Genomic DNA, 15307 nt, shown 5'->3' with positions numbered 1-15307 from the left:
CTTTAAAAATTGTACCTCAGAGAAACCAAATTGCTGATCATGAAAAGTTTTTTGAAGACATTGACAAAGGAATAAGAAGGAATGAGAGAATATCGATATTTTGCCACCTCATAAATTAAGAGATTAAGGCAATAATCATCAAAGGCTGTTTATACCACAGAAAGTGAGACAACAGTCATTATATGCCTTTTAATGAAAGTACACAATACCAGCTATAAGGAATTTTACCAAAAAAATTGAACCTAAGCCCTGGCCAGGTAGCTTAGTTTGTTGGAGTGTTGTGCCATAAACCAAAAAGTTGCAGGTTCGATTCCCAGTCAGGGTACATAATACCTAGGTTGTGGGTTTCATCCCCAGTCAGGTCACGTACAATCAATATTTCTTTCTCACTTCTCTCTCCCCCCACCCCGGCAAAAGCAATAAACATGTCTACGTGTCCTCAGGTGAGGATTAAAACAATATTTGAGCCTGAGTCCAATCTAAACTAGATTTCACATAAAATTCAGGGAACACATTAAACTACACCATATGGATCCAAAAAGCAAAAGTCAGACTATAATCTAAAAGACAAGGAACCCAGTTTGTTTAGCAAATAAAATTACAAGACAAACACAATAAAGACCAGGAGGGAGAACTTAGGACAAAAAGAGGGGATAGAGGTGGAAGAGCAGTTACAGATTAAAGGAGACTTCAAAGACATACCAACCAGATAGAATACATGGACCTTATTTGATCCCAATTCAAACAACACAATTTAGAAAGTACTAATGAGACAATTCGGGGGAATTTAAACACTTAACTGTTTTTGTCAGAATGGCTATCCTCAATAAATCAACAAATAGCAAGTGCTGGCAAGGATGTGGAGAAAGCGGAACACTTTTGCATTATTGGTGGGAATGTAGATTGGTGCAGCCACTGTGGAAAGCAATGTGGACATGTCTCAAAAAATTAAAAATGAATCTGCCTTTTGACCCAGTGATCCCACTTCTGGGATTAGATCTGAAGGAACCCAAAACACTGATTCAAAAGTATATAAGCACTCCTGCATCCATTCCAGCATTATTTACAATTGCCAAGATATGGAAGCAGCCCAAGTGTCCATCAGTGGATGAGTGGATAAAACAACTATGGGACATTTATACATTGGAATTCTACTAGGCCACAAAAAAAAAGGAAATTCTACCCTTTTGCAACAGTATGGATGGACCTGGAGAACATTATGCTAAGTGAAATAAGCCAGAGAAAGACAAACACTATATGGTTTCACTCAAATGTGGAATCTAATGAACGAACTAACAAGGAAAACGGGGATGGACTCTTAGAGAGCAGATGACAACTAAGGAGTGTGGGGAGGTTAGAGGTGGAGGGATGGAGCAAAAAGGGAAAAGGACTCAGGGACATGGACAGCAGTGTGGTAATTGCTGGGGGTGTATATAAGTGGACTACATGGTAGTGGGAAAAATGCAATAAAAAACACTGAATGATAACTGTCTTAGATGTGATGATGTCATTGTGATTATGTTAATTTCTAAAGAGTCCCTGAGTTTTAGAGATGCATTCTGAAGTATATATTAATAAAATTATATGATCTCTGGAATTTGCTCCAAAATAATATAGCAGGTCCTACTTCTGGTAATGGCTGCATAAGGAGGTTGGCCAATTTCCCTCCACAGATATCAAGTTTATTATTAAAAATTATTAAAATCAAATATTTCAGAGCACTAGAAAGTGATCATGTGCAGGCAAATACTTGAGAAGTGTCTTCATGAAAAATTTCCGCTGAAGAACTGCCTGCAACTGATGGCATTGTTGTCTTAGGGCATTGTTATCCCTTCAGCTTAGGTGGTGAAACCTGCAGATTTACTGGACAATAATGGCAGATTCCACTCAGGCTGGGTAGCAAAGGAGCTAGAAATTTAAGTGGGAGATTCTGGAAGCAAGATAGTTATAGAAGAATAAGATAATAAACCTTCAGACATCCCTGCCTGATAGACTACATATTCACACAGGCGATCACAAGGATCCTAGCAAAAATTAAAAGCCTGGAGGAAATTGTGAACTTGCTGTTCTTTGGAATTCTATCTCAACCCACACACAGCTTGTGCAGCAGGTAAAAGCATTGCTGGCTTAAGTTGTCTGAAGATAAACTCTACCCACATTATTGGTTGACTGTCAGTGCCAGTACAGTGAAGAACCCTAGAGACCTAGAGGGCCAGGCTTAAAAAAACAAACATTAAAACTGTGGTACATCTACACAATGGAATACTATGCAGCGTAAAGAAAGAAGGAACTCCTACCATTTGTGACAGCATGGATGGAACTGGAGAGCATTATATTAAGTGAAATAAGCCAGGCTGTGAAAGACAAATACCATATGATCTCACCTATAAGTGGAGCCAGATGAACAAAACAAACAAGCAAGCAAAATGGAACCAGAGACATGGAAATAAAGAACAAACTGACAGTGGCCAGAGAGGATGGGAGAGGGTGATAAGGGGGGAAAGAAGGGAAAGGGTCAAGTTAAGGAACATATACAAAGGACCCATGGACAAGGACAACGGTGGGGGGGACATTGATTAAATGTAGGAGGTAGAGGGTGGACGGGGCAGGGGAGACTAATGGGGGAAAATTGAACAACTGTAATTGAACAACAATAAAAAAAGAAGCAAAGAAAAAAAAACATTAGCAGTAACATCAAAGACTACCTATTGTGGTGAAGTCAAATTTCATAGCCTGCATCCAGGGAAAGTAATTGCCTACTAAAACAACAAGCAATAACCCTTAGAACAAAACAGAATCTACAACATATTCTATATAATGTCAGGTTTTCATTCAATTAACAATTACTAGACTTGCAGAGAAATGGGTAAGTGTTACGTAGTTCTAAGGAAAAAAACAATTCCACTTCTACGTATATAAACAAAGGAAACAAAGGAGAAATTTAGCAGATATTTGTATACCAATGTGCACAGAAGCATTATTTGCAATAGCCAAAAAATGGAAACAACTCAGATCCATTCATGGACATATGAATAAACAAAATGTGGCGTACATGTACAATGGAATAGTACTCAGCCTTAATGAGGAATGAAACTGACACATGCGGCAACATGGATGGAGCTTGAGGACATTATGCTAAGTGAGAGAAGAGACCAAAAGGACGAGCATTGTACGGTTCCACCAATATGAGTCCCCTGGAATAATCAGACTCATAGAGACAGAAAGCAGAACCAGAGTGACCAGGGGCAGGGAGGGGGGAGAACAGAGAGTTACAGTTTGGTACGTGGAGGGTTTCAGTGCAGGAGGAAAAAAGGGTTATGGATACGGGCAGTGGTGGTAGTGGCACACTGCAGTGAATATACTTAATGCCCTAAACTAAATGGATAAAATGGTAAAATTTATGTTATATATATTTTACCACATTAAAAAAATAAGTTAAAACTCAACAATAAGAGACCAAACAACCCAATCAAATAATTACCTAAAGATTTGAGTAGACAGTTCACTAAAGAAGACACACAAATGACTAAGAAGAACATGAAAACATACCCAATATTTTTAGTTATTAGGGAAATCAAAATAACAATGTAAGCTATCAGTACGCTAGAACAGTTGAAATCAAAGAACAACAATACCAAGTGTTAGTGAGGATATGGAGCAACTTGTCCTCATATCGGTTGCTGGGAGTGATGGAAATGGTACAGCCATTTTGGAAAACAGTGTTTAGTTACAAATGATTGAATGCCAGGCCCTTAATACATGTTCTGAGGTTTCCTGCACCCCTACTCACCTGAGATACAAGACCTGTGAGATCCTGATGAGTATAGTTTCTGGGTTACACTTACAAAGAGGGGAAAGTGAAACAAAGAAGATAGACCTCACAGCCTGCCGTATGTCTGTGCATTCTTTTTTACATTTACTAAAGCACAATGGACACTAAAGAAGGGCAAGTATTTCTGTAAAATACATAAATTTAGTATGAGAACTTCAACACAGATAAAAACAGAAACTAATTCTTTACATTTCTTACATATTTCATTGTGTTGTAAGCATAATGACCAGCTGATCTTACCTGACAAAAGAAGCTGCTTGGGAAAGAAAACTAGCAGGAACACTATATACATATTTGTTGTTAAAGTAAGTACAGACATTTAGTGATCATTACCATTTGATGAATGTGGGCATCTTGAACTTCATGACGTTCTTTATCAGTTTTGCGTTTTTTCTCCTCTTCATGCTCCCAGTAAATCTGGTCTGCTTTCATGACAGCCAGCAATTGTTCTTTAGCCTCTATTTTTCTTTGTATTTCTTCTTCCTCTTTATTTTTCATCTAGATGTTAAAAGGCAAAGAAAAGTTTTAAAGCCATTTTTAGCAGTCAGTGCTCTCCAGATGAGGAACGGATTCAGAAAGCTCCACGCAGAAAGTCAGCCAGGAGCAATGCAAGAGTAGAACACTGTATGAACCTGGGCTGATCCCCATGCCGACAATCTACTTTGGTTTTATTTCCTGAATATCAGGAAACACACAATGAAAGCTTGAATATTTGTTTAAAAAGAAAATACAGAAACAGAAAAAAGCAAGATCTTCTCAAGGTAAGGAGATTATTTGTAGGTAAAAAAATTAATTGTTACAATGTTTATAAAATTATCCAATTTAAATGTTAGGATAGTCATATAGGAAATAAAGTCTGAAAGACTAAGAAATACAGAAATTCAATAGGGTAATTTTTACTTGATGTCTTGAAAACATTCAAATTAAAAATATATTAAATGAATAAAAATTTTTGCATTTCAGATGGTTCTGAAACAGACGAGATTATTACTTTGCATCTGTAAATATATCATTTGTAGCTGATTGTCATTTTATCTTCTATTAGAAAGTAAACATGGTCTGATTTCAGGAGTATAGAAGGCTAATTCATATATTGTTTTTCAGATATTTTATTTTTTTTGGTCAGAGATGCAGAGGAACTGTAAACTATAGTGAAAGAACTTAACTTTTTTTGTTAAAGAAAGAGCAACTTTATTTATTTATTTATTTATTTATTTATTTATTTATTTATTTATTTATTAAAAGGTTTTATTTAGCCCTGGCTGGTGTAGCTCAGTGGCTTGAGTGTGGGCCTGCAAACCAAAGGGTCGCCAGTTCAATTCCCAGTCAGGGCACATGCCTGAGTTGCTAGCCAGGTCCTTGGTAGGGGGCACATGAGATACAACCACACACTGATGTTTCTCTCCGTCTCTTTCTCTTACCTTCCCCTCTCTCTAAAAATAAATAAATAAAACCTAGATTGAATCTAGACTGGGAATCGAACAGGTGACCCTTTGCTTTGCAGTCCAGTGCTCAAAATCCACTAAGCTACACCAGCCAGGGCTTAAATTTTTTTGTTGTTGAATCAATTAACTTATTTTAAAATATTTTACTTATTTATTTTTAGAGAGAGGGGAAGGGAAGGAGAAAGAGAGGGAGAGAAACATTGATGTGTGCTTGCCTCTCACATGCTCCCAACTGGAGACCTGGCCTGCAGTCCAGGCATGTGCCCTGACTGGGAATTGAACCAGCGACCCTTTGGTTTGCAGCCCACACTTAATCCACTGATCTATACCAGCCAGGGTTTATTGTTTAATTTGTCAAAATTGAATTGCTTACCACAATGCTTCTATATTCTTCGATTGCTTTTAATTCTGCTTTGTTTTTTTCATATTTCTCTCTTTCTCTTTTTTCCATTGTAGCCTCAGCTTCTGTAATATCTCTAGCAGTAATCAAATCTTCATTGTCAAGTTTCTGTTTTATTAGGTCACTCAGGAAGTTATTTATTCTTTCTCGACGTTCTTCCATTAGCCTATAACAAAATAAACATCATGTCAAATTTTCAGGAATAGATCTGCAATGGAGCCAAATACAATTTGAAGAGACAAGATCTTTTACAGTTTTTTACAAAACTGAAAGGAGCCCCATTGCTCCATATATATTATATATAATATACATTATATAATATATAATATAATAATAAAATATAGTATGTATTTTAAGTATATGTTGTTTTAAGTGGAAATTATTTTTTAATAATTCATTCTTAGAATAAAGTATGCAGTGGTCCCCCCCTTATTTGTGGTTTTGCATTCTGTAGTTTCAGTTTCCCATGGTCAACCACAGTCCAACAATATTAAATGAAAAATTCCAGAAGTAAACAGTTAAGTTTTGAATTGCACGTCATTCTGAGTAGTGTAATGAAATCTCACTCTGTCTCACCGGAGACATCAATTATCCCTTTGTCCAGCATATACATGCTGTATACCTGCCTGTTAGTCACTTAGTGGCCACTTTAGTTCCAGATCAAATACTATCATATAAGAATAGTAATGTATTCTAAAAATCCAAAGGGAGGAATGCATACAATAGGATCTCATGTATATGTGTGTACAATATGTATAGGAAATAAAGTGTTAAAATTCTCCACAGTGAAAAATATTTTAAATATTTTATTATACTACCATGTTTACTCGAACATTGGAGGCTTGGGTTATAAAATAAATCAAAGGCCTTTCTTTAAATAAAATCTCAAAAAGATTTGGTAAAATTTATAAAATTCTGAATAAATCCATCCTCTTACTCTCTGCAAAACTGTGGATAAAAGGGGGGACTACCTTTTTTTTTTTTTAAAGAAATGGGGCATTTTTATTTGGGAAATTGGGCAAAAAATACTTTTAAATTTAAATGTGACAGATTCAGTACATTACTGAGTGAATTTGCAAAGCAATGTAGGAGAAATGATTAGAAAGGACACAGTGCATGTCCCAAGGAAATTACAATCTAAACTGGAGAAAAGACACTTCTCGGCGAAGGGTGATAAATGCCATGAGAAAGCTAGAAAATAACATGAGCAAACGAAGAAGGGATGGGAGGGAGGGAGGGAAAGAGGGAGGCAGGCAGGCAGGCTTCATAGAAAAGGTGACATTTCATGTAGGCTTTCAAAAACACTCTTTTAAACCCTTGTTTGATTGTCTGCTGTGTGGCAGACACTATTGCAGGTACTGGAGACATAACAGTAAACAACAACATTCAGTCTCTACCCTCATGGAGCTTTCCTTATAACTGGGGTAGGGGGACAAGAAACAACATAAATAATTAAAACAGGGCTATATCATGCAATGAAGAAAAAGGGATCAGTTAAAGGGATAAGCCATGTTGGGGGGTGGGGTTATAATTTTAAATAAGGTAGTCAGGGAAAGCCTCAGTGAGAAGGCAGTATGCGAGTAGTGAGTGATCTGAGAGAGTTAAGGGAGGTGAGCATTCCCCAGACAGGGTACAGGAGAAGTCCAGTGTGAGTGAGGAAGAGGGAAGGAAGGAGAGAACAGTAAGATGAGGTCTGAGAGGTGAGGCTGGAGGCAACTGGGATCTAGGATGGGTGTAGATCCTCGGGCGCCACAGCAAAGGGGGCCTGACGTCAGAGGATTTGGCACAAGGGAAAAGCATGATTTCCAGACAGAAGCACAAGGTACTGCAACTGGTTTCTCACCCTCCACTCACCTCACCCCAAACTGCTCAGTAAACTGATTGCTAAATCTAATAAACAATTTGAAAAATCTCATTTAATCCCTTTATTTATTTAACAGTGATCACTGCTCTTTTCTTACTAAAACTCTCCTCCCTTACTATTTCTCTGGTTTCCTCCAACCTCTAGAAACGATTCTGTGGTCTTCTCATCACCTTCTTTCTCTATTTGATCCTTAAGTGTGGATGTCCGTAGGCATGTCCCTTCATTTCTTACCCATTCACCCTAGGTGGCTCACCTGTGTCTACAGTTCCAACAACCACTAATATACCAATGACACACAAAGCCATCTCCACCTCATAGCCCTCTTCTAGAGCAGATGTCTCCAGTGTTTCCAGCTGTTTATCATCTGTCTATCTACCAGACAGATGCCCTTGGTACTCCAAGGAAGCCCCAGCTCACATGCCCTGACTGAAATCGTCATGTTACTAAATGCCCTAGTCATGCATAAAATAATGAGACCTGTATTCTAACGACTCCTATCACATCACAACTTCTGATTTATAATGAAATAATTTCAGATAGTACTTTATTAATAACGTAAGTTATTTTAAAAGCTTACCTGTGTGTTTCAGCTTCTTTTTCTTTCCTCATTTGTGTCAGACGCTTTTTTGCTTTGATAAATTTTCTAATCTTTTCATCTTCTTCCTCTTGCTGCTGCTGTTCTACAGCTTTGATGATATTTTTATCATTCATATATTCCTTGAGGGAAAAATTATGTATTATGGATCAAGAAAAATATCTTTCAATATATAAATATCTAACAAGAACCTAACAAATGGCCATAGCTTCTGACCCAGTTATTTCTCTCTTGGAAATTTATCCTAAAGAGATCATCAAAATTATGCATGAACTTTTATGTACCATGTACTTCATCTCAAAGTTATTTATAATGGTGACAAGTTGGAAACAACCCCTAAATATTCAATAATGGAGAAATGGTTAAATAAATTATACCCTCAGTGACACAGGAAGAATACAAATAATATCCCCCAGTGAGTGGGGGCGGGGGGGAACAGAATATAAACACTACATAGCATACTTTAGCAAATATATACAAAGACAAGTTTATAATGTATATGTAACTGGAAGAAAGGTATCAAATGTTAACATTGGTTATCTCTGGGGTATGAGACTGTAGGTGACTTTTACATCTTCTTAATGCTCTTCTGTATTTCTTTTCAAATATCTCATCTCTTTAAAATGTATAATTAAAATAATTCTGTAATCAGAAGAATATATTAAACACATACAATTTTAATTTAATGTTTAAATAGTTAATATAGTCACATGGAACACACATTAAAAATATTTAACAGACACCTACCGCACCCACTACCTACTTGCCCATTGCTGACTCTGCCCCTCGGATTGACTCTCTGAGAAACTAGTTCCTAGCCCAGACTTGGTTTTCACACATATATAAGAAAATACACAGATGTGGACCTTCTGGCCAAGATGGAAGCGTAGGTGGATACACTGTGCTTCCTTGCACAACCAAGATAGGGACAACAACTATTTGGAAATAGAATAGCAACCAGAACTGACAGAAAATTGAACTGTATGGAAGTCAGACAACCAAGGAGTTAAAATAGACACGTTCATCCAGACCGGTAGGAGGGGCGGAGTTGGGCAGCCAGGCAGAGAGGGCATCCAGGGCACACAAGACCGCAGTGGGCAGACCCTGGGTGTGCAGGCAGTGGTTGGCAGACCCCGGGTGCAGGGTGGCAAACAGCAAACCCAGCGAGGTGGCAATAGTGAAGTGAGCCACTGCGTGCAACTCAGGGTCCCAGCACCAGGAAATAGAGCCTCGGGGCACTGAATGAAAACACCTGTGGGAGCTGACGCACAGGGAGATACTCCCAGCCTCACAGGAGTATTCGTTGGAGAGATCCACGGGGTCCTGGAACATGTACAAGCCCACCCACACAGAAATTAGCACCAGAAAGGCCCAGTTTACTTAGGGGAAGTGGCAGGAGGGAATGAAGTCTGACAGAGAGCACAGAAAGTGCCATTGTTCCCTCTCAGACCCCACTCCCACATACAACATCACAACCCAGCTATGTGGGTTGCCCCACCCTGGTGAATACCTAAGGCTCTGCCCCTCATACGTAACAGGCACAACAAGACAAAAAAAAATGGTCCAAACAGAAGAAAAGATCAAAGCTCCACAGCAAATACAATTAAGTGACAAAGAGATAGTCAACCTATCAGATGCACAGTTCAAAGCACTGGTGATCAGGATGCTCACAGAATTGGTTGAATTTGGTCACAAATTAGATGAAAAAATGAAGGCTACGCTAAGTGAAATGAAAGAAAATGCATAGGGAACCAATAGTGATGGGAAGAAAACTGGGACTCAAATCAACAATGTGGACCAGAAGGAAGAAACAATCAAACAGAAAAGAATGAAGAAACAAAAATTCAAAACAATGAGGAGAGGCTTAGGAACCCCCAGGACATCTTTAAATGTTCCAACATTCAAATGATAGGGGTACCAGAAGGAGAAGAGGAAGAGCAACAAGTGGGAAAGTTATTTGAACAAATAATAAAGGAGAACTTCCCCAATCTGGCAAAGGAAATAGACTTCCAGGAAGTCCAGGAAGCTCAGAGAGTCCCAAAGAACTTGGACCCAAGGAGAAACACACCAAGGCACATCATAATTACATTAGCCATGGTAAAAATGAAGGAGAGAATCCTAGGAGCAGCAAAAGATAAGGAGACAGTCACCTGCAAAGGAGTTCCCATCTGACTTTCAGCTGATTTCTCAGAAGAGACCTTGCAGGCAGAAAGGGCTGGAAAGAAGTATTCCAAGCCATGAAAGGCAAGGACCTGTATCCAAGATTGCTCTATCCAGCAAAGCTCTCATTTAGAATGGAAGGGCAGATCAAGTGCTTCTCAGATAAGGTCAAGTTAAAGGAGTTCATCATCACCAAGCCCTTATTATATGAAATGTTAAAGGGACTTATTTAAGAAAAAGAAGATAAAAAACATGTATAGTAAAATGACAACAAACTCACAATTATTAACAACCACACCTAAAACAAAAACAAAAACAAACTAAGCAAACAACTAGAATAGGAACAGAACCACAGAAAGGGAGATCACATGGAGGGTTAGCAACAGGGGAGTGGGAGGAGGAAAGAGGGGAGAAAGGTACAGAGAATAAGTAGCATAGATGGTACGTAGAAAATAGGGGGAGGGCAAGAATAGTATGGGTAATGTAGAAGCTAAAGAACTTATGACACATGGACACGAACTAAAGGGGGGGAATGTGGTGAAAGGGGGTGTGCAGGGTGGAGAGGAATGAAGGGGGGTAATAGGACAACTGTAATAGCATAATCAATAAAATATATATTTTAAAAGTACACAGATGTATATTCTAACAAAATTTTTTTAAATAGGTATTTTTAAAAACAAAATATAAAAATCTGTTTATATCAGCATATATTCCATGATCCAGCCTGAGTTATTCATCATAAAAATAGATGCCTTTGAACACTATAGCCTGGATATATACATACATTAGTGTATTCTGTTACTATACTTAGATACCAATTCAAGGTAAAAGTTATTAGGTTTACCATTAAATCTCCAATATATTTATAACTCAGGGTCTACTATATACCTAGCACTCTTAATTACTCTTCTATTTTATGAGTCGTTACTTTTATAAGCCTGTAATATGGTTAAGGAGATGCATTAGTCAACATGAAAAGTTAATGAAAATACGAAATTGTTAAAATGATTGTTTTGAATTATTTCTTAAAAGATTTATTTTTTCAAAGCTTATTGCAATGTTTATATATATTTTTATAATAAGAAAAGTATAGAGTTAATTAACATAAAGTTAATTCTCGTTTTTAAAAATTGAAAGCCTCAGCTTAAGATCATAAAAGGAGTGAGTGGCAGAGTTAGCATTCAAACCAAGGTCTGTCCCATTCCAAAGTGACTCAAAGATATGAAAATATTGCATCTACGAACCTGGAATAACATTTTGTGCAAAAAGAACAATCAGATTACAGGTAAAACTCTTAGAAATTAAAACTTTGATAGCTAAAATTAAAAATTCAATAGAAGGTGCCCTGACTGGCATGGCTCATTTGGTTGAGCGTTGTCCCACAAAGTGAATGGTTGCTGGTTGATTCCCAGTCAGGGCATCTGCCTGGGTTTTGGGTCTGTTGCAGGGGTGTATTGGAGTGCATGAGAAAGGCAACTGATTGATTTTGTCTCACATGTCAATGTGTCTCTCCTTCTCATTCTCTCTCCCTTCCCCTCTCTCTAAAAATAAATAAAGTCTTTTTTTAATTCAACAGAAGGTTTAAAGACAAAGTTGAGGAAACTCTCAACATCAAACAAAAAAGGCAGGAATAATTAATTGCCTACCCAAGATTCTTTCTTGTATTCTGCACTAGTAGCATGACCCCACTTTTGTTCAGGGTGGCAATCTGTTCAGTAAAAAGACTCTGTTTCCAAGCTTTCGGTTCAGCTAGGTGTAACTAAATTATGATCAGTGAGATTTAATGGAAATTGTTAAGAGGTACTTCCAGAAAAGTTCCTTAAAAGGAGAATAGACAGGGCATTTTTTTTTCTTTCATCTTTTCTTCTTTCTTGCTGCATTGAAGGTGGACATGAGGCAGGAGTTCCAGCAGCTGCTATTCAGGGCCATAAGGCAACCCTGAGGACAGAAGCCATCTATGTTCCAAGAACAGCAAAGCAGAAAAAGAGGAGCTATCTCAGCCCTGACCAGTGTGGCTCAATCAGTTGAGCCTGCAAACTAAAGGATCACTGCAAACTAAAGGATCACTGGTTCAACTCCTGGTCATGTGACTGGGTTGAGGTTTGGTCCCTGGTCTTGGTGCACAGGAGAGGCAACCGATTGATCATTCTCTCTCATATCAGTGTTCCTCTCCCTCTCTTTCTCCCACCCTTCCCCTCTCTTTAAAATAAACAAAATATTTTTTAAAACACAGAGAAGCTATCTCAGTTGAGCTAAATACTCAATTACTAGGGCAAAGACATAGAAAATGTCTAGAATTGAGATATCAAGATATACTATATCTTTACAAGTTAATGTTGTATATACGATAACTCTCATTTTAATAGGAAAATTATTTGAAAAAAGTCTCATTCTCTTTCTTGCTCATGCATGACAGCATATCCACATAAACCCATAGCAAATATAGCACCCCACAGTATACTTAAAAACCCAATTTAATGGCATCTTTTTTTCTATTTCACTACTATTTATAAAAATATATTAAAATTTAAGCATTGGCCTTTGTATATTTTAAAGAGATAATGTATTTCCAACTTACAAAAAACAGTTTCCTTCGTTCATTTATCTCTTCTTTTTTCTTTTCTTGTTTTTCTCTTTTTTCTATTTCATATAATAAATTCTGTCGCTTTATTTCCTCAGCATCCTTTTCTTCACTTTTCCTCCTTCTTTCTTCTTCCTGTTTATGTTCCTCTATTCTAAAGAGAAAAAAAAACCAAACTCATAATTATAATTGAGAGCAAAGCAAAAAAAAGAAAAGTTTATATTTTAAAGAAATGAGTTAGATTCTAACCAGGGATGATTTGAAGCTATAGGAAGAACTTGTGGATTTAGGGGCACGGGGACAAGACAGATATACAGAGGGCAGTGGTTAAGTCAAATCCAAAATGGCTAGCCCACAATTGCCAGTATTTCCCTTATTTTGAAATTTGTTTCATCCCTCACCAAAATTAAGTCCTACACTGTGACTTCAAATATTCCTTTCCTTGAGAAAGAACCAGTCAACTGAAGGACTGTATGGTAGAATGGTGACATTATTTTTCAGAAAAGTCCTGCAGCAATGTTCACTGTAGCATTGTGTGAAATGGGGGAAGAACAAAATCCAAATTTCCAAATCCAAATTTGGATTTTGGATTCCAAATCCAAAATCCAAAATCTAAATTTCCAAATTATTATCCAATAATAATATAGTTAAATAAATAATAGTACATGCTTAGTACACAATATGATTTTAAAAGATGTGACCAATTCATATATTCTGACATCAAAAGATATTCAAGGTATAATGTTGAGTGAAAGACTGAAGTCACAGAAAAATATATTGTATAACATCCATGTTAAAAATATACATACTTAAATATGTTCTTATATAATTATTAGTAACTTCAATAAAACATTCTGAAAGGATAGTTACAAGACTTTTTATAATGGCTATTTGGGAAGAGGAAAATGGAAATAAAAGAGACAGACATTGAATAAGGTGGATATGAAGAAGAGCTTTCAAATTGCACTCCATCCCTGGCTGGTGTGGCTCAGTGAATTGCACACTGATCTGTGAACCAAAGGGTCCCTGGTTCAATTCCCAGTTGGCACATACCTGGGTTGCGGGCCATATCCCCAGTCGGGAGCGCATAGGAGGCAACCATACATTGACGTTTCTCTCCTCTTTCTCCCTCCCTTGCCCTTTCTTGAAAAATAAGTAAAATCCTATAATTTTTAAATTAAATTTTACTCCATATTTTTCTGTATTACTTGAATTTATTACTTAAATAAAAGCATATATGCATTTATTTGCAAAAATAATTTTTAAGAGTAGACCAATATACACCTAAATGTACGCCCAGTGCCTACTCTGGATTCCATAGTTTCTGGTGATTTGTAACTTACTTTTTATTTTGTTTAACTATATTTTGTAATGCTATAATGATCACCCAGTGATGATATAATGTTTAACTACAAAAAATATTATTCTTTAAAAATGGCAAAATGTCAACCAATAGGGTATTGTTTAAAATTGTTGATACATTTATGCAATTTATGCACATTTAAGCTGCAGTGTAAAGAAATTGTTAAATCTCACACTGGAGAAACAGTGGCCAGTGGACATAGAAGAGGCTTTTTATTGAATCCCTTTTGTGCCTTTTACTATTTGAATGTATCAGCTATTTACAAAAGTAAGTATAATTGTATAAAAATAGAATCCCCTACATACACTACTTTTTTTAAAAAAGATCAGGTTTTATTTCAATTTACTGACACAAGAGCTCATGACATTCTGGTAAATGAAAAAAGAAACATTTAATAAAATGATACTTGATCCAATTTCATTTATTTATTTATTTTTAGAGAGAGGAAAAGGGAAGGAGAAAGAGAGGGAGAGAAACATCAGCATGAGAGAGCAACATCAATCGGTTGCCTCTCAAACGAGCCCCAACTGGGGACCAAGCCCATAACGTGGGCATGTGCCCTGACCAGGAATCAGACTGATGACATTTTGCTTTAGGGGATTACGCCCCACCAATTAAGCCACATTGGTCAGGGTAATCCAATTTCATTGTATAAAATGTGAATATATATGCTCAGGAAAAAAAAGTCTGTATCAGTGGATCAGTGATTTCCATGGGCTGAGGGTCAGGGTTAGAATTTAGTGCAAAGGGGCATGAGGGAACATATTTCAGGTAGTGGCAATGTCCTATACCCTGATTTGGGGGTGGTTATACAGCTCTATGCTTTTAAAAAGGTGAATGTTATTGAATGTAAATTAATCTGAATGGATCCAACCCCCTCCACCACCACCATCAAAGAAGGTCTGTACGGCTAAAGCCAAAACAATAACAGATTATTGTGGTTGATTATTCAAAATGGCTCACTCTCTCACTCCCCACTTCCATGGGGATCTAGCTCTCTGTTCCACTGTTGTTAGGCTGAGCCATGTGACTTGCTTTAGACTCATGATAAATCATGTATTTCCTTG

The 15307-nt window shown here is 37.2% G+C and overlaps 1 protein-coding gene across 5 annotated transcripts in view; it reads right to left on the bottom strand.

Moving 5' to 3' along the window:
• Nucleotides 1-15307, bottom strand: part of CCDC173 (coiled-coil domain containing 173) — a 35975-nt gene that overhangs the window by 6914 nt on the left and 13754 nt on the right. For all 5 annotated transcript variants that reach the window (XM_036023337.1, XM_036023338.1, XM_028509937.2 and 2 more), the window contains 4 exons: nucleotides 12875-13031; nucleotides 8119-8258; nucleotides 5651-5843; nucleotides 4166-4330 (listed from right to left, as the gene is read on the bottom strand). In XM_036023337.1, coding sequence (XP_035879230.1) covers nucleotides 4166-4330; nucleotides 5651-5843; nucleotides 8119-8258; nucleotides 12875-13031 — 655 coding nt within the window. The remainder of the gene's footprint in view (nucleotides 1-4165; nucleotides 4331-5650; nucleotides 5844-8118; nucleotides 8259-12874; nucleotides 13032-15307) is intronic.

The sequence above is a fragment of the Phyllostomus discolor genome, chromosome 4, assembly GCF_004126475.2.
Source record: "Phyllostomus discolor isolate MPI-MPIP mPhyDis1 chromosome 4, mPhyDis1.pri.v3, whole genome shotgun sequence".
Lineage (NCBI taxonomy): Eukaryota > Metazoa > Chordata > Mammalia > Chiroptera > Phyllostomidae > Phyllostomus > Phyllostomus discolor.
Note: the sequence above shows the minus strand (reverse complement) of the source record. Positions and strands in the feature narration are given on the sequence as shown.